General features: G+C 38.4%; 1 protein-coding gene across 1 annotated transcript in view; it reads right to left on the bottom strand.

Moving 5' to 3' along the window:
• The window catches only part of LOC126152217 (titin homolog), a 157,167-nt gene that overhangs the window by 42,706 nt on the left and 88,452 nt on the right, over positions 1–26,009 (bottom strand). Inside the window, exons 7-13 of the mRNA XM_049915993.1 lie at positions 24,809–24,999; positions 23,505–23,668; positions 20,766–20,941; positions 16,720–16,876; positions 8,926–9,086; positions 7,224–7,552; positions 837–991 (exon numbers count right to left, since the gene is read on the bottom strand). Coding sequence (XP_049771950.1) covers positions 837–991; positions 7,224–7,552; positions 8,926–9,086; positions 16,720–16,876; positions 20,766–20,941; positions 23,505–23,668; positions 24,809–24,999 — 1,333 coding nt within the window. The remainder of the gene's footprint in view (positions 1–836; positions 992–7,223; positions 7,553–8,925; positions 9,087–16,719; positions 16,877–20,765; positions 20,942–23,504; positions 23,669–24,808; positions 25,000–26,009) is intronic.

Raw genomic sequence — 26,009 nt, 5'->3', positions numbered from 1 at the left:
ACATTCATATTTCTTTACGTACTACACAAATATGTAATAAGAAATGGGGGTTCCTATTTAAAAAAAAAAACGCAGTTGACATCAGTTTGGCCTATGGCAGCGCCATCTAGCGGGCCAACCATAGCACCATCTGATTTCCCCCTTTAAGCTAGACAAGTTTTGTTCTTTGTAGTTTTTTCATTTGATGCTTATTTCGTGAGATATTTGGCCCGGTCATGATCAATGGACCATCCTGTATATAAATACAACATATATAAATACAACAACAACAACAACAACAACACATGTACCTTTCAAGAACACAGTTTCCTTCTTCCGAGATAGAAAGGATGAAATTGTTGGGGGATGTTTTACAGCAGGCCCCAAGCTAAAACCACTTGTTTATCGGCTGACCTGGGAGTTGCACCACTTGACTGGCAGATCTGGTTGGCCCACATGTCTCTTTGTGTAATTAACAAATTTCTTAACGGACTTTTCACTTTTATACAAATACTAATAAGAATACTCAAAAATAAACTACAATATAAAATAATTTCATAATTATAGCGAAGGATTACAATCCTTTATCTCTGGAACTATTTGATAATTAAATATCAGTAATTGAGTGTGTATACTATTATGAACAAAGTACATTCACTTGTTCTTTGATTAGTTACTGCCATTTATCTTGTCTACAAAACACAGATGAAAAAGGATTAGAATTCTGGACAATTACTTCTCAGATTCCAAAAAAGAAAACAAAAGCACAAATGGTGACAAAATTTACAACACAAATAATAAACGAGTTTGTGTGCAGTGTATCTGTAATGAGAAAGATGGAATTAATTTGTACTCACTAAACTCCTTATCAAAGCGAGTAACCCTAGCACGTGAGGATCTGCGAACTGGCTCAGCGTGCCTCTTTCTGGATCTTCCCCTGCGCCCACGCCCAGGTGCCTCGGAATCATCCGATTCATCTGCATCTTCTTCCTCTTCTTCCTCCTCCTCTGAGCTACATATCATTAAAAATACAGTTACACACTGACTTCAATATTCCACCTGGCTACAGTAACCACTTTGTGTAACAAAAATAAAATAAACATACAGTTACACACTGACTTCAATATTCCACCTAGCTGCAGTAATTACTTTATGTAACAAAAATAACATGTAGAAGTGTTTGACAATAGTCCAAATGCAGAAAAGAAAACAGTCTTCTTTTCTTAACTCCTCGAGTGGAGCCGACAGAAAAATGAATTATAATTGGAATGAAAACATGACAAGTAACAGTCCAACAGCTGTCTTGCTAAATAGAGAACATACAATGATGACAAGCAGCAGCAAACAACCACAGCAGCAAAAGATATAACTGTAACCGTACTATATTGAAAGTTGTTGGATATTTTTATGTGATGAGATCACTAGCAAATATAATTAATCACTTTCTTTTTCTTTTCATATAATGATAAAACATAAATGCACTATTTTTTTTACATCTCACACCACAGATGCAAACCCCATTGCTGTTGTAACTGTTAATGCAGATATTTTTCTCCTCTCGCCTAGATCAAAATTTTCACATGTCTATTATAAACGTGATTTTACAATGGACTATGAACATCAGAACACCAGAGATATAAAACAAGGTGTACCATAAAAATGTGACTTTACCAGAAGAAATGGTTTAACAGACACAGGATATGAGACATTTTAAACCCAAGCAGTTATACAGTTGCAAGCAGACAGCAATAAAAATCTAGTAGTACATCAGAAAACATGGATTGTTAGGATGAAATGTTTAGAAGATAATTAATATGATACTGCAAAATCATGAGTGAAGTATCACAATGCTATAGCCGAAGAGCTGTGCAGTTGACTGCAGCACTAACAGACTATTCTGTCTAATTGTTGGAGTCCTGAACTATTCCAATTCTATCTCACTTTATGTAGGTCTGACCAAACCAATTGCCCAACAAAATTAATTGTAGCCACAAGTGAAGTGGATACCCAGTGACAGAATTGTTGTTAAACACAACATCCTTGGTTTCACTGGATGCCAATCTGTGTCCCACAACTACCTACTTCATCCCCACCACTGGCTAAACATACACCATTCAAAGCAGGGTCACATGTGAAACAACACGTCATGTGACTTGTATTCACTACATGGCCTTCTACATAAGTGTGACAACCACCAAACTGGCTTTGCGCATGAATGGACACAGACTAACTGTCTGCCTGGGATTACCCAGTGATGGAACATGCCCTCCAGCACAATTCCATGGACCTAGGTGCCTACTACATCACATTCGGAATTTGAATCTTTCCACCCGACAACAGTCCTTGCAATTGCACAGATGGGAACTTGTGTGCCAACACATCCTTTCATCCTCCCTCCTGGACTCAACCATTGTTAACCTCTACTCTTTCTCCTTTTTTGGCCCTTTACTAATAGTGATTCTTCAATTTCTCCAGGCATATTTTATGATGAAATTCAGTACATCAGTGCACCTGATGATGGCAACGTGGTCGATTGCAGAAATATTGTGTCCTATACACATTCATACCAGGTTGTTCACCCGAGATTTATTTCGTCCTTTACTAATTTACTGATTTTTCAAATCTAACTTTTTTATTTTTCACATTTTCATTGTTAATCTATTTAATTTCTTTTGTTTTCTTTCTCTTGTTACTTAGTATTATTTATATTATTCATCTCACATATACCTCTTTACTTCTCAACTATCTTCTTTGCTTTGAAACAATACTTATGATGCGCTACCTTTGACTTTTTTTTAACGCCCTATACTCCTCCTTTGCTTACCCACCAATGGCTACCTCTTAACCTAGAATGTGAGTGACCTACATCCACTTACCATATCTTCCCTTTTCTTCTCTCCTTCCTCTCTTCCCAGATGAAGGACCAGTACAGGAAGCAGATTTTTTATTGATTTTTGTCAGTTATTTTTTCCATTTTTGTGTTACTGCTTTGCTGAGTTACACTGACGGGAGCTGTCCTTTCAAGATATCCTTGCATCCCAAATACTTTGTTTGTCACTGTCTCACAACCAACTCGATTCCGGTTCCATCCACTGCATTCCATTAACCTACACTCACATTCTATCTCTCAAACCCAACTCTTCCTGCCAGTGTCATGAGGATATCATTGGCATCACATTTCCATGTGGTCCTGTTGCTGTCTCTCTATCCCAACCATAGCCACCTTGAACTCCCTGTTGCCTCCCTTCTGTCACAACATTTGAAAGTATTCATTTTATTATTTAAGCAATTTAGAATCACAAAGTGTTCAAAAGTTTGTTTAATATTTTTGTTTCTACTTGTGTTTGGATGGATACAGCATGTCTGGAAGGTGGGACAACATTGGCAACACACCTCTGCTCTGCGGTAGCTGTTGGTTTGGCAGTTTATTATGAGCTGCAGTCTCCTGGCTTGGAGATGTGTGACGTGCCATGGAACAGGAGTCCCATTTCAAATTGGATGACATCACAGAAAAGAAAAAGCTAGCAGATTTATTCTGTTTGTCATTTTGAACTAAGAGAACTATCATTCATATCAAATATAACACAATGAAAATCACAGTTTATGTACTTATGACATGTTACTGTCTTGTAGAGGGAAGATCAATATAATATGATTTTTGAAGATACACTTTTTATTAGTGATAGAAAGTTGAAGCTAGTTAATGGCTATCAGTTTTCAGCAAAGTAGAAGCTGCAAGTAGAAGTAGTTGACAGTCAAGACAATGTACATGGTTATTCTGGGTGTTGAATGAATAAGCAACAGTTCAGAATTAAAAAGTAATGGCAATCATAATCTAATCAAATATACTCTCAATCATGGAACATTTCATTCTGGTGGCTCAGGTGAAAGGACCCAGGACACTTCTGTGCTGAGAAATATCTGAAATTTTAATAAAAAGAGTAAATAAATTGTGAATTCAAAGGTAACAATTTCGAAAGATGATGTCATCAAACTGTATGCTCCTGTCCTTAGCAATTGAATCAAAAGTCAAGATTACATTGCAGTAGAAAAGCCATTAACAGCAATGTAGCAATAAGGAATTAAGAAGAACTGTGTAGTCGATGAGCAGTCGCTGAAATCACTGACTACATTTACGTCGAAGAATTTAATAACTCCATGAATTGGAAGATAATTGACTGCAACTTCTAAGGCTAAAATTGTTTCATAAGTCCATCATGCCCAGCAGCCGACAGTAGCCAGTCCACTGCTTGTCCACCTACGGCAATGGCGGCTTCAGCCGCACACCAACCTTCAGCAGTGCAGTTCACCCAGCACAGTGATCTGTCTTCCCTTGAGAATTGCAACGCTGTGAGCTACCCAAGCATTGTTTGATGAGCTGTATTAAATACAAGCTGATTTGTATTAGTTTTGGTGGTGGTGTGTGTATTGAGACAGTAATTAAGAGTGGAACTGGCAACCAAAGTTTATTGGGTTTGGTCAACAAGAGAGACATTACTCAGTGACAACTGGAAGCCAACGACAGTTAATTATGTTTAGTTTTGTTGCTAATGTATGTCAGTAGTGACGAGACACATGGAGATGCACTTACAACATTTGTTTCAGAGTTTTAGTGAACTGAGTAGTAAGCTAGATGCGAGAAACACTGAGTTAAACATAAGTATCAAAACTCAAGATGATCAATTAAACACCAGTGTAAAAGCATACTAATTTCGAAAAAGTTTTGGTGGAGACAAAAGAAGAGATGATAGTGGAATTAAATTTGAAGACAGATAGTACAAATACCAACTTAAAAGTTGAAATTAATGGTGGAAGTACAGACAACTGATGCCAACCTCGAAAAACGTATTACTGAGTCTCTTAAAGAAAAACTAAATAATAAGATTTCTGTTTGTGGAAAAGATTTGGGTGTAGTGTCTGTCATTGAAGGCCCTCATGAGACTTTCAGCATACTGGACAAGGGAGTTCTCACCACAGATGGAGGAAGCGATGACAGCTGTCCAGATGAAGGTACTGGTGGTGGTTAGTAGCTACAAATATCGACAGAGTTGTGGATGGAGCCACCCGAGAAGTGGAGGTTAAAGCCCAGGAATGTGACACATTGGGTTGAGGAGGACCAGATGAATTGGATGGGAAAGAAAGTGTTGAGGTTGCGAAGGAACAAGAATATGATGTCTTGGGCCTGGGTCAAGATCATGAAGATATATATCACTGATAAACCCAGTCCAGGCAAATGGTTTGGGATTTTGGAAGGCTAGGAAGGTTTCCTCCAGATGGCCCATAAAAAGGTTGGTATGGGTGGGTACCATGTGGGTGGCTTTGATAAGGATTTGTTTATATACCTTTCCTCAAAGGAAAAGGAGTTGTGTGTTAGGATATAGTAGGTAAGTCGTGTGAGGAGAGGGTTTGGTGTCTGAAGGACAGTGGAGGGAGAGTGTTTGACAGTGGCAAGGCCATTGGCATCAGGGATGTTGATGTATAGGGAGGTGGCATCAACAGTAAAGAGTAGGGATTCAGGAGGTAAAGAGGTGTTGATTGTGAAGAGTTGGTGAAAGGAGTGGTTAGTATTCTTGATGTGAGAGGCTAGGTTTTGGGCAATAGGTTAGAGGAACTGGTCAACAAGAGTGGAAATTCTTTCAATAGGAGTGCAATAACCAGCTACGAAGGGGCATCCAGGACTGTTGGTTTTGTGGATTTTGGGGGCACATAGAAGGTGTGTGTGGTGGGGGGAAGTGTGAGGAGGGAAATGGATGCAGGGGAGAGGTTCCAGGAAGGACTTAAGGATTTCAGTAGGCACTGGTGGTTATGTTGGTCTTCTGGGATGGGATCACTATGGTAGAGCTTTAAGGTGGAAGAGTCAAGACAGTTGGTAGAAACCTTCTGTCGGGTAGTCACTGTGATTTATTATGAAAATGATAGATCACCAATGCTAGTTCATCACTGAATAGAAATGACACACACAGGAAGAGAGCAAATGATGAATATAGAAACTTCATCAAAGTCTACCACAACCATCACCTATCACTTAGTGCATTGTCACTGCAAGTTTCAAACAAAAAACATGTGCACAACACAAATTGAGCGAAAGGTGAACACATTTATACTCAGAAATGAATAACTGCTCATGATGACAAAAATTCACAAAGTGTAAAGAGCACTAACAACTTTATGCTTACTTGATGTTCTGACCACACCTCTGCTCGTATTGTAAAAATTTCTTGCTACTTTTGGAACATAAAAACATATTGTGACCCTCAAACTACGGCTGCATGTGCCATGTGCAAAGGCCCTACCTCCTAGCCACATAGGCCAGAACAGAATCCATCTGTCACAATCATACACAAATCAAACGATGGAAAATCCAGGATGGAATGCAACAATACGAGAGAAGGAAAGTGCTACTCACCATATAGCGGAGATGCTGCGTCGTGATACGCACAATAAACAGATTCACACAATCATAGCTTTCGGCCATTAAGGCCTTTGTCAACAGTACACACACACACACACACACACACACACACACACACGCGCGCGCGCGCGCGCGCGCGCATGCGAGTGCAACTTCCACACACATCTGCAGTCTCAGAGAGCTGAAACTACACTGCGGACAGCACCACCAGTGCATGATGGGAGTGGCGACTGGGTGGGAGTAAGTAGGAGGCTGGGTGGGGAGGGGGAGGGATAGTAAGGTGGGACTGGCGGACAGGGAAGTTTTGCAGTTTAGACGGCGGGTAGGAGATAATGTGCAGAGGGGGGAGGGGGTAAGTAATGGAAAGGAGAGAAATAAAAATGGGAATGTCCCCATAACCCTCCTGGCCTCAACCTTCGTTAGTCACTGTCCTCACCCATCCAGCTCCGTCCCTGTTCCCATTCCAGCACTACACAGCCGTCATTTCACCGCCACACCCAGTCTTTTAATTTATTTCTCTCCTTTCCACTACTTACCCCCTCCCCCCTCTGCACATCCTCTCCTATCCGCCGTCTAAACTGCAAAACTTCCCTGTCCGCCAGTCCCATCTTACTATCCCTCCCCCTCCCCACCCAGCCACCTACTTACCCCCCCCCCCCCCCCAATTGCCACTCCCAACATGCACTGGTGCTGCTGTTCGCAGTGTAGTTTCAGCTCTCTGAGACTGCAGACGTGTGTTGAAGTTGTGCTGGCGTGCGCGAGCACGCGCATCTCCGCTGTATGGTGAGTATCAACAATCATACACAAAATATACTATAAAGAAATACTTTACCTGGACCCCTTGAAATCCTCATCTGAATCTGCATCATCCTCAGAACTTATGTCTAGACTGTTAAGTCGTCTATGCTTCTTTTTGGGAAGTGGATATCTTCTCACAGGAGGTATGTAGCCCTCTGGTTCATCTTCCTCTTCCTCCTCATCTGAGTCTCTTCCTTCCTCTCCATTTTCTTCCTTCTTTTTCTTTTTGGTTTCATCATCTTCAGCTTTCTTGTCACCAGCTTCCAACTTTTCCTTCTGCTCCTCCTTCTCAGCATTAACAATAGTTGCAATATCTTTTCCTCTCCCTTGATTCCCAGCTCCTTTCACAGCTTCCATTTCATCCTGGAAACCAAAGAAAAGTTGAGGGTTACAGTACACATCATTCTCTGTCCCATAACACAGTTAATATATACTAAAGCAATTTAATTAAATGTCCTGTTTGACAGAGTGTGTGCTCCTGTTGCCATGGCAAACAGAATAGTTCAGCATGTCTAGTGATAGGATGTACCAGCTTTTGACAAACAATCATTCAAAGGACGTGCAAAATGCACAGGCCACTCCATTTCATAGTTCATGCAGGTACCAGACTTTTCACATGCCACATTGTGGCCCAAGCACCTCAGGTTGTGAAAACTGCTGCAACTTGAGACAACTGTCATGGGAAACAATTTGTTCACTTTAATGTTACCGTTTTTTCGGATGTGAGCTAGTGTTTTTATACTTTATCAGTAATAATTATTGTACATTGGCCATAGCAGCTCACAATTACCTCTAGACACCAGGAGGAGCACCAAGTGAACACTCTTGGTACCCACAGCTGAAGCAGACATGGTCTGTTGCTTGGTTGCAGTGTGTGAAGTGTCCGATTTGATGTATAATGAGGACCAATAGTTGAACGTACTTTTTATTTTATTTAACAAATGCCACAAACTGAATGTAAACAAGCTGATAAGAGCATCTCTTGAAACCAGCATTTGAACTGTATCAAGTGTTATTAAAGTGGTTGAATGCCAACAGTTATTACAGACTTATTCATTAAGATTTGCCATTAACTGATGCAAATGTAATAGTAGAAATGGGATCACATTGTAATGAATCACTCACTAATTCAGTGTTGCACAACAGAAACTGGTGAACTGCTATACAATCCAGAACCATCATCTTGCTTTGAAGCACAGAAGCAAATGCTCCTCTACTCACCATACATCACAGAGTGAGCAGATTAGCAAGGGTACGTGACCACTATCAGTGAATACTCAAAGCACAGACAAATGTCAGCTGGACTAATGGGTTGTGTACATGCTGGTGCACACTGATGGTACAGTAACAAGTTACATTAATTCAAGAACTGATGCAATCTACTTGCCAACAGGGTATTGTTATGGTAGGTGGTGGACATGTCCCCCCTCAGCACATCTAGGATTGTAATGGGCCACGTGCACATGCCTTGAACACAGCTATTAACTAATCCATTAGTTACAGGCAAAGGTGCAGCAGCTGTGGATCAGGATTAAACCCCCAACAATTCCCACATCTTGTGGAGTCCATGCCATTATGTGCTGCTGCCATCATCAGGTAACTGCTCAAGAGTAACTTAAAATTAACATGAAAAACACCCTTGTTTTTTAAGTTATGCAACTTTATTCGACTAAGATGTAAAAATTGTAATAATGTATAAATAAGAGTAATGCCATCTTTGATCAGTATACACAAACCTGAATTGCAGAATAAATGAGATCATCATAGTCATTGTATCGGTAGCTAAGAACAGTCTGACGCCTCTGGCGTAACTGGTAAACTGGCTCAGAGTCATCAGATGATGAGGCAGAACTAGATGAACTAGAGGATGACCTCCTTGAGCCAGGTACAGAAACTGCTGAAAGAGAGAGGGAAACATTATTTCAACAACAAAACAACTGAAATCATGCTGTGAAGTGAAGTGTGTGCAGCATTTTCCTTGCATCTTACAATAAAGAAAATGGGTTTATCAGAACATTGCAGCAGACTGTATATCCAAATGTACTCTCCTGACAGATTACAAATGTGTATCAGAGTGAGGTTGAACCTAGGCATTTGTTTCTCATGGATAATACTCTGCTCTACAAATCATCTAAGCAGGTACGGAATATGAATTCAATGCTTCATTACATTATATCTCTTGCAAGTTTTTCAAACTACATACAACCTTTATTGCATGCCTCACTGAACTGGTTTCTCTATGAGGAAATGTGTGAGGCTGAAGCCTAAGTGGAATGAAATTTTCACTTTTTGGCAGATAGCACACTTGGTGTAACCTTCACGAGTGTGACTATCTGGTAGAGGGTCACCACTGAAGACAAAGATTCTAGCTGTAGTCCTGGTCTGCCCCACAATCGTAACAGATAAAAACAGATTTGCTGAAATGCATACATGTACATTTCTATTTTCCTTGCTTTTTCATTATTAGGAAAAAGATAGGTGGGAGTGGGGGGAAGGGGGGTAGAAGGCTTAGGAAATTTGATTCCATGCTGTGATATAGCATTTGTGCCTCAGAAAATTTCGTTACACAATAACTTAAATGAGATTCATCCCAAAGTCAATTTCACTTTAGTAATGGAGTGAGGTCAGTCTCCCGTAACTAGATACAGTGATCTATAGAAGATCTGACAGTACTCCAGGGCATGGAGTGTATAGAAATCTTACGAACACAAGTTGGTATTTAGATGCAACTTCACACTGCCATCCAGCCCAGAAGCAATCAGTGCTGAAAACACTCCCTTCACGTACTGTCCGTACCAATGACAATAATGGTTCGGAATCGAAATTGGGGTTCTTAAAGGAGACAATGAAGGCCAACAGCTACTATAGCTTGTCCACAGACAGGGCTTTCAAATGAAATATTATTAATTATGCTTATACTGAGTGTCAAATAAAAAACTGTCTTTTCCAGTCCCTAACCAATTTTTATCTATTTTATCACAAAATCTAAAAATTTTGTTGATATACAAGAACATAATGGAGCCTATACTCAGAATTAAAATGAAAAATAATAAGACAAGGAGATGGACTATCCCACTCCTTTTCAACTGCGTCTTGGAAAAGGTCATTCGAAAGTGGAGAAAGTTGTTAGCCCAAGAAGAAACAAATGAAGAGCAGTTCAGACTTGGTCCTAAGACTAAAATGGTGTACATTGACTGCTCGGCCTTTGCAGATGACCTGGCCATTTTTGCTAACAACATAGTGTCAGCAGTCAACAAGATCAATAGGCTGTCAGAAATTGCTGAAAAAATTGGACTCCAGATCTCTATTCAAAAGACAAAATATACGACGAACACCTATGATGGACCTGAATGAAACACCATCAATCTGGGAAAAATCAGACTAGTTAAAAATTTCAGGTATGTTGGTGAAGTCATCCAGGAGAATGGATTAGAAGGACAAGCAGTTAATGTCAGGATGAGGAAGTTAGACCAGGCATACCAAATGATAAAGAATACCAATAACAAAAAGTCTATGAGTATTGGGGGTAAGTTTCGACATTGTAATACAGTTTTAAAACCTGAGGGCTTATATGTGTCGGAAACTTTGACCATGAATAGACAAGGTCAAGCTGAGCAGCTGGAAAAGTGAGAGCGTACGATATTAAGGAAAATCCTAAGTAATAGATGAGCTGATGGACAATGGTGAATGAGAGCAAATGAGGACCTGTACAGCAAGACAGAACCTATCACAACATCCATTAAGAAGAGACGATTGTTATGTTACGTCATCTCATGAGGATGGACAATGACTGACTTACAAAAACAATATGGATTTTCATCCAATCTAAGAACACGAGGCCGAGATGGTTCGAAGAATGTGAAAAAGATCTTAGACAGATGGGTACCTCAAAGAGAAAAATTCCTGACAAGAACAAATTTAGAAGATTGGTGAACAACTACCAAGGTTTTAAAATGGAATCAACATCCAAAAGATGGAGAAGACCTTTGTCTTGAAGAGCATAAACAGATACTTCTTGGTGGGCTCAAAAGATCAGATTCCCATTACATTCAATCACTGATGCTCTGCCACCAGACATAGCATTTTAAAGACTGAGCCACGATGACAGAGGATCAGATACTGCTTATTTCCCATACACAAACTGTATTGTCAGGTCATTTTTATAAAATTGGCAGTTGCTCACAAAAAAGTCAATACACGGATTCTGTAGTCTTTGATGCAGTGTGCACACATCACATTACAATCTGGCAGTCTGCACATAATGTCCTCCACACTAGCCAGCAACGGCCACGCCTGGTTGGCTGGGCTGTTTCGTTGGACTGGGTAAGGGGAGAGGAAGGGGCAGGGTAGGGAAGATGGTAGGAAATGCTGAAACACCTGCAGAGGGCAGTAAATGCAGCTCTGCACTGAGTCATGCAGAAGGCAAGCAAATGCCTCTGCTGAAAAGCAAATTGAGTACTGTGCCTTTTTCAGGACTTTTTGGCAAAATGGAAAAATTCTCCAAGTTTTCCAGAACAAAAAAGTCTCTAAGTTTTCCCAGTTTTCCAGGGTGTGGGACATCTTGTAAAAAGAAAGATGAAGTATTGTCTTCTCTCTCTCCTAGGTTACCATGTGTTTCTAGAATTACTGACAAAGTCTGCAGAAGTCTATGATAAAATGGTGTACAGAAGTAAATGAAGAACTTTTCCCAACACAAAATGGACACCCCAGATTCCCTCATCACTGCGGGAGTCTATGAAGTGACATGAGACTAAGGCGAAGTGTATATATGTGAATGAAAATAAAAATAATTATTAAACAGCATTAACACCTCATGCGGTTTACACAAAGTGTGAAATCTATGGTAACAGAACAGCAGGAAAACTATGGCCAAGACAACAAATTTAACAATATTCATATGCTAGCCAAGGACAGCAACAGTTACAGAAGCAAAGTCAGAGAAGTGGTTGAGATTTCTAACAACAAATGTGATTTAAATAGGAAAGATATCTATATGCTTCCAACTTTGTGAATCCTACCAGCTTTGTGACCTCCCACCATCGAGGAAGTTAATACACAGTTATGGAAGCAAGGAATACAAATGATCTGGAAGCCACTTTTGCAACACATCGATAATACTTCGATAAAACATTTCCCCTCTCTTGCTCTGCCTATTTTGCTTCTTATACAATGACAGTGGTCAACCAATAGTAGCCAGAAGATTATTATCCAATAACTCCACTTCTTTAGAATAAGTGTAAAAAAGCTCACTCTTTTAGGTGTATGCAATACTGCTGTTTGACAATGTTCAGCTAACCAAGAACACCAGGAAATCCAAAAGAAGATCCCAGACGAGATGTCAAAACACTGATTGTGTAGAAAGAAAATGAAGAGGAAATGGACACAGCCTAATGACCCACATTTTATCTTCAACGACAATGGTCCCGAGAGCTGCAGACTTACATCACGATTAAAATTTTCCATTTCTAACCTAGAGCTACAAATCACTGACTATGAGAAAGAAAGATTGAAGAAAAACCCAGCAGGCAAGATGAAGTACATTACAATGATGAATGGTAATACATAACATATGAGACTGGCGAATACCAATCAAATTCTCAAGGAAATGTATAATATGGAAGTAAAATACTGTAGACTCAAAGGACACCAAAGACTGAGATTTATCACATGGTGAAGATTGGTGTACATATGACAGAAAACAACTGTCCCAGCATAGAATAGGAAGCAACATACAAAGTTAACAGTTCGTGGAAAGGATTATTAAGCCAACTTTTCAAACAGATAAAAATACATAGAAGTTAATCAAATGCTGTTTACGAACGATGCAATGTGAACCAAATACATAACAATGTGGTGCTAATATTCAAACTATAGCAAGGACCTAATAATTTCTTTAAAATGTTGAGACAGTTTTATAAATGGGACCAAAGTTTAGATGCTAACAAAGCCTTGTACATTTGTTAACTTAATAAAGAAAGTTTGTTGTAACACATTAAGTACAAATTATAGCAACATTTGAATAAATGCATTTTGTATTAACACAACACTTTTTCAACAAACAACAATTCCAATTCCTGGAGATCATGAATTTATGAACCTTGTGAGAATGAGCACAATTAAGGAGCCAGTGAAAGAATATTGCAGCTTGGGTGGGGATTCAGTAACTGAAGTGAGAAAGAGCATCTGCTGGATTTCCATATGGTGTGAGCGAGGACTGTGTACATCTTGGATGCTTCCTTTCTTCACAAACTTCAACCTCAGTTTTCTCAAAGTTGGCAAAATTTGGTTTCAAGTATCTTCCCAGTACTGTCGAGGGTGATCTTGCAGAAGTTATTGCTTCAGCTTTATTATCAGAGATTTTCCTTTTTATGTAAAGGGAACATTTCCAGTCATTAGACTGGTAAATAATTATAGCGGTCCTGTCAGTCTTACAGAGATTAACAATTTGTTCAAGTGACTTGTCCCAATATTAGATAGGTTGTGTTCTCGCTTAATGTACAGCTGCCCTCTTGTCAGAATGTAAAATTAACTCCATTAAAACACAGTGTTTTTGAAATACAATATGTAGGTCTTTTCTCCAGAGTACAAGGCACTGAGTCAGAGGAAAATGTCATGTACAGAGATTGGTCTATATTGTTTTGCACTAACTGTGTGTCCAGAAGATGGAATGGCATGAGTCAACAGCTGATTTCCTTGCCTGCGGGCAGCTTATTGACCATCATTTCCATTCACTCTCCTCTCCATATTTCTTGATGCTCCGGCTCAACAATGAGGTAAGGGCACATAGCACAATTTTTGATTGTTAAATGCACCATATCTATAGATAAACTTTCTAATTTCAATTTCTCTGATTTCACTGTGGGCAATTTAAAACCAGGATTTCTGTCGAACTCTCCAGCCTGTAATTATTATTCACAAATGATATATGGTTGCTCAAAGAAGGAAAAAAAAAAAAAAAAAAAAAAAAAAAAAAAAAAAAAAAAAAAAAAAAAGAAACCAATATAGGGATAAGAAACTCTGGACAGGAAGACATTCTCAGAAAGCCATGCGTAAAGCTGTTTGAGGATATTGCACCTTCAAATATTATTTTAAAAGCTTTTTTAAAAAATAAAATGTGAAATAAAAACTCTTATGTGACATTTGCACATAGCCTACTGAACGACTGCCCCCCAAAACGCCACTAAAATCAACTTTTAACACTGTTACTGGTATTACCTACAATTGTATTATCTAACTTCTTTGTCTGTTTTTACTTAACGTGGCTTCTTTGTCACCAAGCTCTTTGATGTACAATCTGCGTAAATGTTTTATTCATTATTTATGACCATTTACGTAATTGAAATTAATCTATGGATGTATTTTCAAAAGTAATATGCTGTAACATAATGGAAATGTTAAAAATTTTGTTGTAATACAGGTTCATGCATAAGGCATGTAGGTTTGCAATCCCGTAAAACATGGAGGGAAGCCCCTCTGCAATGAAACAGCTTGGTGGGAATAGAAAAGGTGGATCTGGTGATTCAACTGCATGGCTCCTTAGTGGTAAGAGTCGCCGGTGGCCAGCAGGCAGAATATTCGCATCTTGTGAACTGAAAGACGCGAGAAGAACTTCAGTATTATATAATACAGCCTCATATGCGCAAGTAATTTGGCTGATTATTCATGGCTTACTTTGGTTAGCTCTTTAATACAAAAATCTGATGCCCAGAAGAGAATTCTCAGAGCTTGTTACACAGCAACACCCATGGACAGCTTTGCCACCTTTTTTGAATACCCACAGGAGTCCAGCAATGCCACCACCTTAATCTCAAATTACCAACTGAATTTTGTATAACTGCATGGATCAGTTTTTCAATAATACATTTGTGTTTTGCAAACTTTCTATTGAGCCCCGTATTTTATCCCTCGTTGGTTACCTAGGCAGGGTCCAATCCCAAGTTCTGTGATACTTATATAGCAGTTGCCTTCCTTAACAAAAGTTAATAAACTCTGTGGGGTTGTAAAGCACATAATTATTTAGTGAGCAAAAGTTTTGAAATACTTCACACAATTTTTATAAAAGGATAATTAAAATTTCATCAAAATACTATTACTAAGAGAAGATTTAAAGTATTCAGTTTAAATGTTCTTCTTATTGAAATAACTATGTTTATAAGTCCATGTGTTGTATAATTAACAGTGTTTCTAATATTGTGTTGTGACTAAAATGTTTGGCATAGATTCGAGTCTACCTGGGTTCCCATGCTAATAGCTCAGCTAGATTTAAATTTCATATTACAATAACAGTACTCAAGAAATACAATTTTCATTCTTATAACTTGTGTGCACTACAGTATGGAAATAGCTTTAACTATTCAAACTATACTAGCTTTAGGTAATCCATGTTCCATCTGGGCTAAAATAGTATAAGGAAGTGAATGCTCCTTGAGAATACAAATAATAATCAGCACAAATGAGACTGTTACTATGAAACATTTCAGTGGTAGTAATTTCCACTAATTAAATTGATAAAAGAACTCCTGTCCAAGTTAGCAGTGCTCCAACATTGGCAATTATTTATCTATAATGATCATTAGCTACCTACTGTACTGTACAGATAGTAAGTGTTATTGAGAACCAGTTGTTGCCTCGACATATTAATACTCCTCTTGTGTAGTTCATGTCAAGCCACTGGTTCATTACTTATTAAATTGCGCTACTGCCTTGTATCTTATGAGCAAAACAGAATTTCAGTATCAGATTAAGTCAGTCCCAATAGTCAACTTTATTTGTGGATCATGCTGGTACTTGGTACAATTTTGCCTAATTAGTCTGGCAACCATTTCCTTTCACAAAATTACAGTTTACTTAATTACTAATAGAGCCTTGGTTCGATTCCCATTTATTCTGTTACTGTTCCCTTTCAGTAGAAATCTTTAGAGAAACAAAACCAATCCGATACCTTTCCATACATACAGTCATGGTCACAAATTAAAACCCGTTCACAGTAGTAATGTTATCAGTCTGTTGCCAATTTAGTAATAGCCAGTAGTGATATAAACTGAGTAGCTGTATAAATTCCAGGACCCAGACACAGTGGTAGTCGACCAACTCCCTCGAGGTCTGTCTCTCACAGTTAGTGAAGGAAATTATATGCAAATTACTTGTACATGGATGGGCCTTCCCACTTTCAGGAGGAGAATTAGCTTCTTTACAAGAATCAAGGCATTGTCCTGTTTTATAAAGAAGTTTCTTCACTACATGTTATAGTGTAATTATTCATGACCTAGTGATATGTCACAGATGATGTCAACTCCAGCACCTGCACTGAGAAAGGACAGTTGTAGACCTCATCATTTGAAGAACTATATTTCCAACCATTCACCTCAGTGATCACTCACAAGTGGCAAAAGGCTAGATCCTGGCTGACAGTAATACTGGTTTTAATTCAAGAGGAGATTTACCAGCATACCATAATGACATAATCTGTATGTGAGCTCTATTGTTATGAAAATATTACAACCATACATAAAAATGGTCTAGTCTCTCACCTTCTGGGTCTTCCTTTTCTGATTTGTTTGGAAGCACATTGTCTAAACTAATTCCAACATATGCTAGTCTTTTACGCCTTAGTTCTTCATTTTCACGGCGTTTCAGTTTGCTATCAAGATCTTTTAAACTTTCTTGGAGGTTACCAAGTAATGTAGCCTAAAATAGAACAATTTCATGGATTATTTTTGTTAGTTACATGTTCTATAGGTTATTAATACACTATGTCGTAATGACATAAGAACATAAATCACTGAATCACCATTTAAATTGAGCTAAACAAACATATACAACAAAATATGTGATCAGACATTACACATTGGATTTAGCAAGAGAACACCCTTCATATTTATATTTTTATGTTGATAGTGTACTTGTATGCTAACTACACAGTACATGACTAACTGTGCTGTCTAACTGTTTAATCCCTTGCATAATGATAAGTCGTATAGATTCCTTAGCAGAATTGGACAAAATGTTGCATGTAGTTAAACTGGCAAGCTAGCAAACCATATGATTAATGAAACTCATGCGGCATTTTGTAGTGTGGATGGGAGTGTTCTGATTAAAATGTTAAAAACACAATGTGCCTGCATCTCCCCACCCCCCTCCATAAACACACACACACACACACACACACACACACACACACACACACACACACACACACACACACACACAGTAAATCTAAAAAATAAATCAAAAACAAAGATTCCACGACTTGCCAAACGGGAAAGCGCTGATAGATAGGCACACACACACACACACACACACACACACACACACACACACACACACACACACACACACACACACACACACACACACAAATTTCAAGCTTTTGCAACCAACGGTTGCTTCGTCAGGAAAGAGGGAAGGAGAGGGAAAGATGAAAGGATGTGGGTTTTAAGGGAGAGGGTAAGGAGTCATTCCAATCCCGGGAACGGAAAGACTACCTTGGGGGAAAAAAGGACAGGGATTGGAATGACTCCTTACCCTCTCCCTTAAAACCCACATCCTTTCATCTTTCCCTCTCCTTCCCTCTTTCCTGACGAAGCTACCGTTGGTTGCGAAAGCTTGAAATTTTGTGTGTGTGTTTGTTTTTTTATTGTGCCTATCTACCAGCGCTTTCCCGTTTGGTAAGTCATGGAATCTTTGTTTTTAATATATTTTTCCCATGTGGAATGTTTCTTTCTATTTTATTTATATCATTAAAAAATAAATCACTTAGACAACAGTACAAGGAAAGACAATTATCTGTCCTATAGAGGAATTATTGGACAGCAGCGAGGTCTATAACACAAAGTGTTAATGATTTTGCCTCATTAAATGAACCATTCTTAATCTATTTAACGAGGTACAGCCTTCTACACCTACAAAATGCCAGCTGAGTTTCATTAGTAATTCAGTTATCATGGTGATATCTTTAAAAGATTGAACTGATATCAAAATTTAGTGCAATTTTGGCAAAGAAAGCAATCTGACCAAACTCAGCCTAAATGGGTCCACCATCATGCTACGGAATAGATAGTGCACTGTGTCAAGCACTACGTAGTTAGCATACAAGTACACTGTTGTTGTTGTGGTCTCCAGTCCAGAGACTGGTTTGATGCAGCTCTCCATGCCACTCTATCCTGTTGCAAGCTGCTTCATCTCCCAGTACCTACTGCAACCTACTTCCTTTTGAATCTGCTTAGTGTATTCATCTCTTGGTCTCCCTCTGCGATTTTTACCCTCCATGCTGCCCTCCAATACTAAATTGGTAATCCCTTGATGCCTCAGAACATGTCCTACCAACTGATCCCTTCTTCTAGTCAAGTTGTGCCACATAATTCTCCCCAATTCTAATCAATATCTCCTCATTAGTTATGTGATCTACCCATCTAATCTTCAGCATTCTTCTGTAGCACCACATTTCAAAATCTTCTATCCTCTTCTTGTCCAAACTATTTATCGTCCATGTTTTACTTCCATACATGGCAACAGTCCATACAAATACTTTCAGAAATGACTTCCTGACACTTAAATCTATACTCGATGTTAACAAATTTCTCTTCTTCAGAAACGCTTTCCTTGCCATTGCCAGTCTACATTTTACATTCTCCCTACTTCAACCATCATCAGTTATTTTGTTCCCCAAATAACAAAACTCATCTACTACTTTAAGTGTCTCATTTCCTAATCTAATTGCCTGTCCGCCCCCGGTAGCTGAATGGTCAGCGTGACTGACTGTCAATCCTCTGGACCCGGGTTCGATTCCCGGCTGGGTCGGGGAATTTTCTCCGCCCAGGGACTGGCTGTAGTGCTGTCCTCATCATCATCCTATCACCCTAATCGACTGCAGGTCGCCAAAGTGGCGTCAAATTGAAAGACCGGCATCTGGCGAACGGTATGCCCGACGGGGGGCCCTAGCCATACAATTAAATAAATCTAATTCCCTCAGCATAACCCAACTTAATTCGACTACATTCCATTATCCTCATTTTGCTTTTGTTGATGTTCTTCTTATATCCACCTTTCAAGACACTGTCCATTCCGTTCAACTGCTCTTCCAGGTCCTTTGCTGTCTCTGACAGAATTACAATGTCATCGGCGAACCTCAAAGTTTTTATTTCTTCTCCATGGATTTTAATTCCTGCTCCAAATTTTTCTTTTGTTTCCTTTATTGCTTGCTCAATATACAAATTGAATAACATCAGGGATAGGCTACAAACCTGTCTCACTCCCTTCCCAACCACTGTTTCCCTTTCATGCCCCTCGACTCTTATAACAGCCATCTGGTTTCTGTACAAATTGTAAATAGCCTTTCGCTCCCTGAATTTGACACCTACTACCTTCAGAATTTGAAAGAGCGTATTCCAGTCAACAATGTCAAAAGCTTTCTCTAAGTCTACAAATTCTAGAAACGTAGGTTTGCTTTCCTCAATCTATCTTCTAAGGTAAGTCATGGGGTCAGTATTGCCTCACGTGTTCCAACATTTCTATGGAATCGAAACTGATCTTCCCCAAGGTTGGCTTCCACCAGTACAAGTACACAGTGCGAGTACACTACCAACACAAAAAATTAAAAATGAATTTCATCATGAAAATTTTTAACTAGATCAGTTGATCAATTTGTAATTAACAACTTTTAAACAAACAAAGGAAAATCTAGGACGTAATACTGACAGTATTATGAAAAAGGATATAGTCGAGATGTTGAGTCACAGACAGGCACAATGTAAGACTGTTAAACAAGTAAGCTTTTGTGTAAAAGACCTCTTTCTGAATTAGACAACATAAACACACATTCAGCAGATCCAACTTGCACAGTCTCTAGCTGCCAATGCAAGACTCAGAGTCTGGTCTCGGCAGCCAGAGAGTGCTGCATTTGCATGAATGTATGTGTGTATGTTGTCTAATACAGAAGAAGAGCTTTTGGCCGAAAGCTTACTTGTTTAGCAGTCCTTTTTGATTTGCCTGTCTGCAACTCAACATCTCTGCTTAAGTAGCACTTTATCCTTCCCATAATATTGTCATAACTTTAAAACAAATTTATATAAGATATCCAGTATAACTACCATTATTTTAAATAATGGTTTGCCAGAGGATTTCTGAGATGTGATATTAAATTCCTGGTTACTATGATAATACTATAAACATTTTACAAGAATGCCTTAATAAATGTAAGGAACTTTTATAACCAACACTAGGGATGTGCAACACAGACAGCATTATATTTTTCAACATTTTCTAAACAACTACACCAGTAAAAACCACAGACTAATGAAACATTAACATTCCTTGCAAATAAATAAATAAATAAATTTACAGTGCAGCTTAAAACAAGAAGAAGAAGAAGAAGATGAAGACAAAAATGAACAGTAATGACAAAAATATTAAGACTAATTATTTGTGCCCCAGAGAGGAATTCCAGGGAGGTAACTGTGCATGAACCATTTCTGAGTGTCTGCAAAGCCACATACCAAATTATGATTCTCTTTTTATCCACATAATGCCAGGTATTATTTTAAAGAATTGTTTTATTTCTCTACTGTAAACTACTTACATGTTCACAAGGTGGACAGAACCAGTCACCTTCAGGAATTACAAGTAGTGCAGGTCTGAGACAAGATCCATGCCAACCAGAATCACATTTATCACAAAGCAGAATCCATTCAGGATGATCACTTTTGCCACATTTTTGGCAAGCATGTTTATCTTCCAGTTCTTCAGTTTCAGTATCTAAAAAATGTATTACAGATAAATTACTAGAACAAAAGACTCTAGTACAGCAAAATAAAAGTTATGAATCACAAAGTTTAGTTGGAACATGGTACATACTTCATACGCCACCTTACTATGTTTTATTCTCACAAGAGGAATACTGAATTTTAGAATCTCAAACAAGAACATGTAATTTCAAAAATAACTCCAAAAAAGACTTGCTGGTCATTTCAAATGTTTTTAGTTTCTTTGGTCTCAAAATTTCTCAATTTGGTCAATTAAAATTAGCAGCCAGCAAACCAACAACCTTCTCAACAATCATAAAATCCTAAAATGAACACCTATTTAATATGCAGGATGAAAATCTTTGGCAACCAAAATAGCCTGAATCTCCCTACGGGTTGTTTCCTATGAAACTATATATCGCTTCTCATAAAGCAGCTGTTATAATTCCTTGAGGGGTGATGGAAAAGGATAGCAATAGAAAGTGGAGAAACCCTAATTACGGTATAATCTGAAGTACCCTCTATCATGCACTTCTACTAGACTGTCGTCTCTACAAGAAGGTTTACTTACATTATTTACAATGATTAACTACAAGAAATGAGAATTATAGTGAGTCTACAAACTGAAGAGTGTGCAGATGAGTACCCACTCTCTCTACCCAGCTTCATCACAAGGAGCACCTATAAGCTGCTTCACAAGGTTATAATGACCCTTTCAAAGCACCCTTTAAATCGGTCTCCACACAGTGCACAGACCTGCCTTTGGAGTGTTCATTTTTAAACAAATGCATTAAATCGATATGGAATACAGAATTAGTAATTACTATAACAAACAAAATAAACACACATGAATGGAATCTGCATAAACCAGTATCTGCTGTGCTGCACTACTAGATGGTACACTGATTCTTAGTCATCCTGTACAGCATTTGCAACATTTTTCCTGGAAAGGTCATTACCCACATTCTTCAGTTTACAGACGAATTATGGTATGGAGGAAACCAAACAACCAAACAAAGTGACATTGCAGTTTTTTTTATTTTTTATTTTATTTTATTTTATTTTATTTTTTTTTTTTTTTTTAATGTAGAGATGGATTAAACCTTTGTAGCTGAAAAGAAAATGACAGGCTGACAACAACAACAGGGTATATACATGGACAGGGAAATAAAATTCCCAGATATTTCCCAGTTGAAAATACACTTTCTCCCAGGTGAAAATACACTTTTTCTGTGTTAAGTGACAGTATACTTCTCTTCAGCACTGTAAAATCCTCTGAATGTTTATGGTTTTATACACTGACGTAGAATTTCCCAGCACTTTAGAAAACGAAACTCAGGGGAAAAAGAAACACGTTTTGGAAAGATCTTTGATGTGCAGCAGCATGTACGCTGCATATTATCGTGTTACGAAGGTATAAATTCAAAGGTATAAATTCGAATTCCACCAAACACCGTATGTTACTTTCCGAAGCATTGAAATCGAAATTGCGACACGCTTTGTAAGCCACTCACAGCTCATGTCACGTAATCTGCCACTTGATGACAGCATAGGACACGTGATGTAGTCAGGCAATAGCAAGATCACTGTAAAGTAGCGCGAACACACAAATAAGAAAAGTTGATGGTTTAAATTAATATACGTAGTGTTGCTACAAGAAAAGAAAAGCTTTCTCTCATAATATTGCTCTTGAAGATTAAGAAGCTGCAAGAGAAGCTAAGCTTCCACATATAATGTTTATCTTTTTTGCACTTTACACTTTAAGATACATCAGTAGTTTTTAATAACGATGTAAATGTCTGATTTCCTGGTCTCGAAGTTCTTCTAGATGGTCTTCCTCAAAGCATAGTTTTTTAAATGAGAGTCAAACGCTCTGTGATTTAAGAAATTCGTCGTACATTCTCACACATAGTTCATCTTGCGTAAAACAAAATTTACTTTGAAAGTAATGCTTTTCAAACCACCATTCGCAATATTTTCCCGTGACCTGTTAGAAATTGGTTCGTTTCAGCAGTTCCACAGAGAGCCAGATAACAGGCGTCACTGCACTTGTACAGTTATGATGACACAGGAAGCCTGTACGTTTGTACATGTAAAACATTAAAAGATCTTTCATTATGTCATAAAAGAAACAAGAAATCGGAGGATACTTCAAGAGCATCGGAATTTTGTGAACCATACTAAAATGCATAATTCGGCTTAAAGTACACATTCGTATGTCCAGATTCGGATGTAAATTTTCTCGAGTACGAGTACTGCATTATCTCATGTTTGATTCTTTATTATGGCATAATGCCATATGAGCTAGAAGATGGGAAACGTGCACTTTAAATGCAGCGAACAGTTGAAAGTAGCCAACAGTGTGAAATTAAATACTTTGTTTCAACTAAATTGAATGCCTTGGCAGAAAAGATTAATAAAATTATTAAGTAACAAGAAACCTATCAGTGCAACAAAACAATAGCTAAAGTATCTCAAAATCTATTTAACTAATCATCAACACTCTGATCTGGAATCTAATTTATGATATTCACTAACTAGCATTTCATGAATAGGCATACAGCAAATATTATTACCCTTCCGTGCAGTTCTGGCTCTGCGCAAGGGAAGGTCTTCTGTAGCGCCCTCCTCTAGGTCGGATTCTGGGGAAAATTCATGATCTGATTTGAACACAAGCTCGGGTTCTTCCTCCTCTTCTTCCTCTTCAGTCTGTAACAATTCTTCTTCTTCTGCAGATGAACTGTAAATTGTATTCAAAAATTAACCTCAAAGTCCATTATTTGAAGCTCATACCATCAACACAGTACTTATAACCAATTAAGGTGTACCACTTATATCACAAACTTCGAGTTACTAAGCAATAAAATCTTTACAGTGTCTAGTTTAAAGAGATCAGTACAGCAAAAGGACACAACAGTTACATCATCAAATATTGGAATGTTGAAATGAAGACATAAGAAATATGCCTCTGTTTACATCACTCCAGATCATTAATATAAAGACGTATGACCTCCCTCTCCCCCCCCCCCCCCCCTCTCTTTCTCTTTCTAATTTTTGTTTTGGGAAAAAAAGACAGCCTGCTAAAATTTACAAAATTTTCAGTTTTTGAGCTAACCAGTATTGGGAAATAAACTTTCCATACAAAGACAGAGATCTTTCAATTACTTTGAGGTTACAAAATCAAAAAATAAGAACAGACACTATGTGGAATCTGCAGCTGTAATACACCTTATGTAAGCTGACAGTAGAGAAGGAGAAAGGAAAGGAAAGGAACGGAACTCATGATGTCGGCTGCATTGAGACTTTATGTGAAGTCAGTGGTACCAACTGAAAATTTATAATGGACCGGGATTCAAACCAGGGCTCTCCACCTTGCTGGGCAGTGCGTTAATCACTGCACCACCTGTACACAGCATTTATCACAACTGTGTGGACTAAATTGGTATACCCCTCAGCCGTATCACACTCCCACCCTGCATCACCTATCTGCAGCCCCCATTCACGTCCTTCATTCTCGCTACTTTAAGATTCCTGCTGGAGGTTGAACATGATTGTGCATTTGCACTAAAGGTGGTTGGTGGATTCATAGCCCATTGAGGCAATTCAATTATATGAATGCGTAATGTCTGTTCTTTTGGATGTGTTCGGAAGAACAGACACCATGCAGAATCTGCAGCTGTAATAAATATTATGTAAATTGAAGGTGGAGGGGGGGGGGGGGGGGGGGGCTGACTCCACATAATGTCCCAATGCAGCTGACATCATTAGAGACTTCTGTTTCCTTTCCTTTCACCCCCTTCAAACTTAAATTTACATAATATCTTAAAGTTAAGACTATTGGCAGAAATGTTATTTTAAAATGAAGAAGCCTTTCATTTACCTCGATTCTGATGAAGACTGCCACGGGTTATTTTCATTAAATCTTGCTAATCCATATTTCTTCTTGCGTTTCTTCTTCTTGTTGGTCTTCTGTTGCTGTTGTGACTGCAGTGACTGTTGCTGTTTTCCTTTTCTTTTTGAAGTAGAAGCATCAGCATGGTCGCCCGTAGTATAATCTTCATCAGAATCAGTCTGTCAAATAGCAAATTATAAGACTCTCACTTATTATTATAAAAAGAGAATGCTTTTCACTAATACTGTCAATTTTTCTAGAAATTTTGAGATATATAATGCAAAGTTTGGCCTCACAAAAAATAAAACATTATTACAAGCAATAAAATGGAAATTAAATACGATAAGTACATGCAGTATGATTTGCTTTACTTTCTTTACAGTTATGTTTTGAAGCAGAGGACAGGCTCTCATCAAATAATTGAGGCAGGACCTTTGTTACCAATCATCGATGAAAACAACTGACACACTGAACATAATCAATCATTTTTTAACATTTTAAGTTTCTTGGTTTTCCCTGTAATGGATCAAGGAACAATGAGACTGTAATGCATAATTCTAAGGATCTACAGCAATCTGTCACTCCTAAAATAACTGGCTGTTGCAACTCCTCCCTCAGTAATATTTAGTTTCTGGATCAGAACAAGAAGAAATGGAAAGAATTAAAATGCTGTTCCAGCCCTTGTTGCAAAATAGATAAACATGAACTAATATTAACATGAACTAATAATATTTGTAACTGAAAAAGGCACAACAAAAAGGAAGTTACACGCCTGAAATGGTAGCAAACATGAAAAGGCATGTTGTTACCTTCAGTCCAAAGGCTGATTTGATACAGCTCTCCATGGGAGTCTAACCTGTACAAGCTGCTTCATCTTTGCTTGGCTATTACAACCTGCTTACTCTTGAATCTACTTGCTGTAGTCAAGGCTAAGTCTCTCCCCTGACAATTACGCTCCCCCCCCCCCCCTCCTCCCCACCCATTCCCCACTGCCACTTCCGTCCATTAACAAACTGAGCACTGAGCATTCCTTGAACATTATGAATAAGGGCATTACCAGCATCAGATATTGAGTGCCTGCTGTGCAAAATGGGGAGCTGTTGTGTGCTCATATGAGCCATCATTACTAGCACCTGACAGAGTGTGAAAGGTACCCATTTGGCAGGCTGGTCAAATTGTGCAGTATACA

Source organism: Schistocerca cancellata, chromosome 2 (assembly GCF_023864275.1).
Source record: "Schistocerca cancellata isolate TAMUIC-IGC-003103 chromosome 2, iqSchCanc2.1, whole genome shotgun sequence".
In the NCBI taxonomy this organism is placed as follows: Eukaryota; Metazoa; Arthropoda; class Insecta; order Orthoptera; family Acrididae; genus Schistocerca; species Schistocerca cancellata.
Note: the sequence above shows the minus strand (reverse complement) of the source record. Positions and strands in the feature narration are given on the sequence as shown.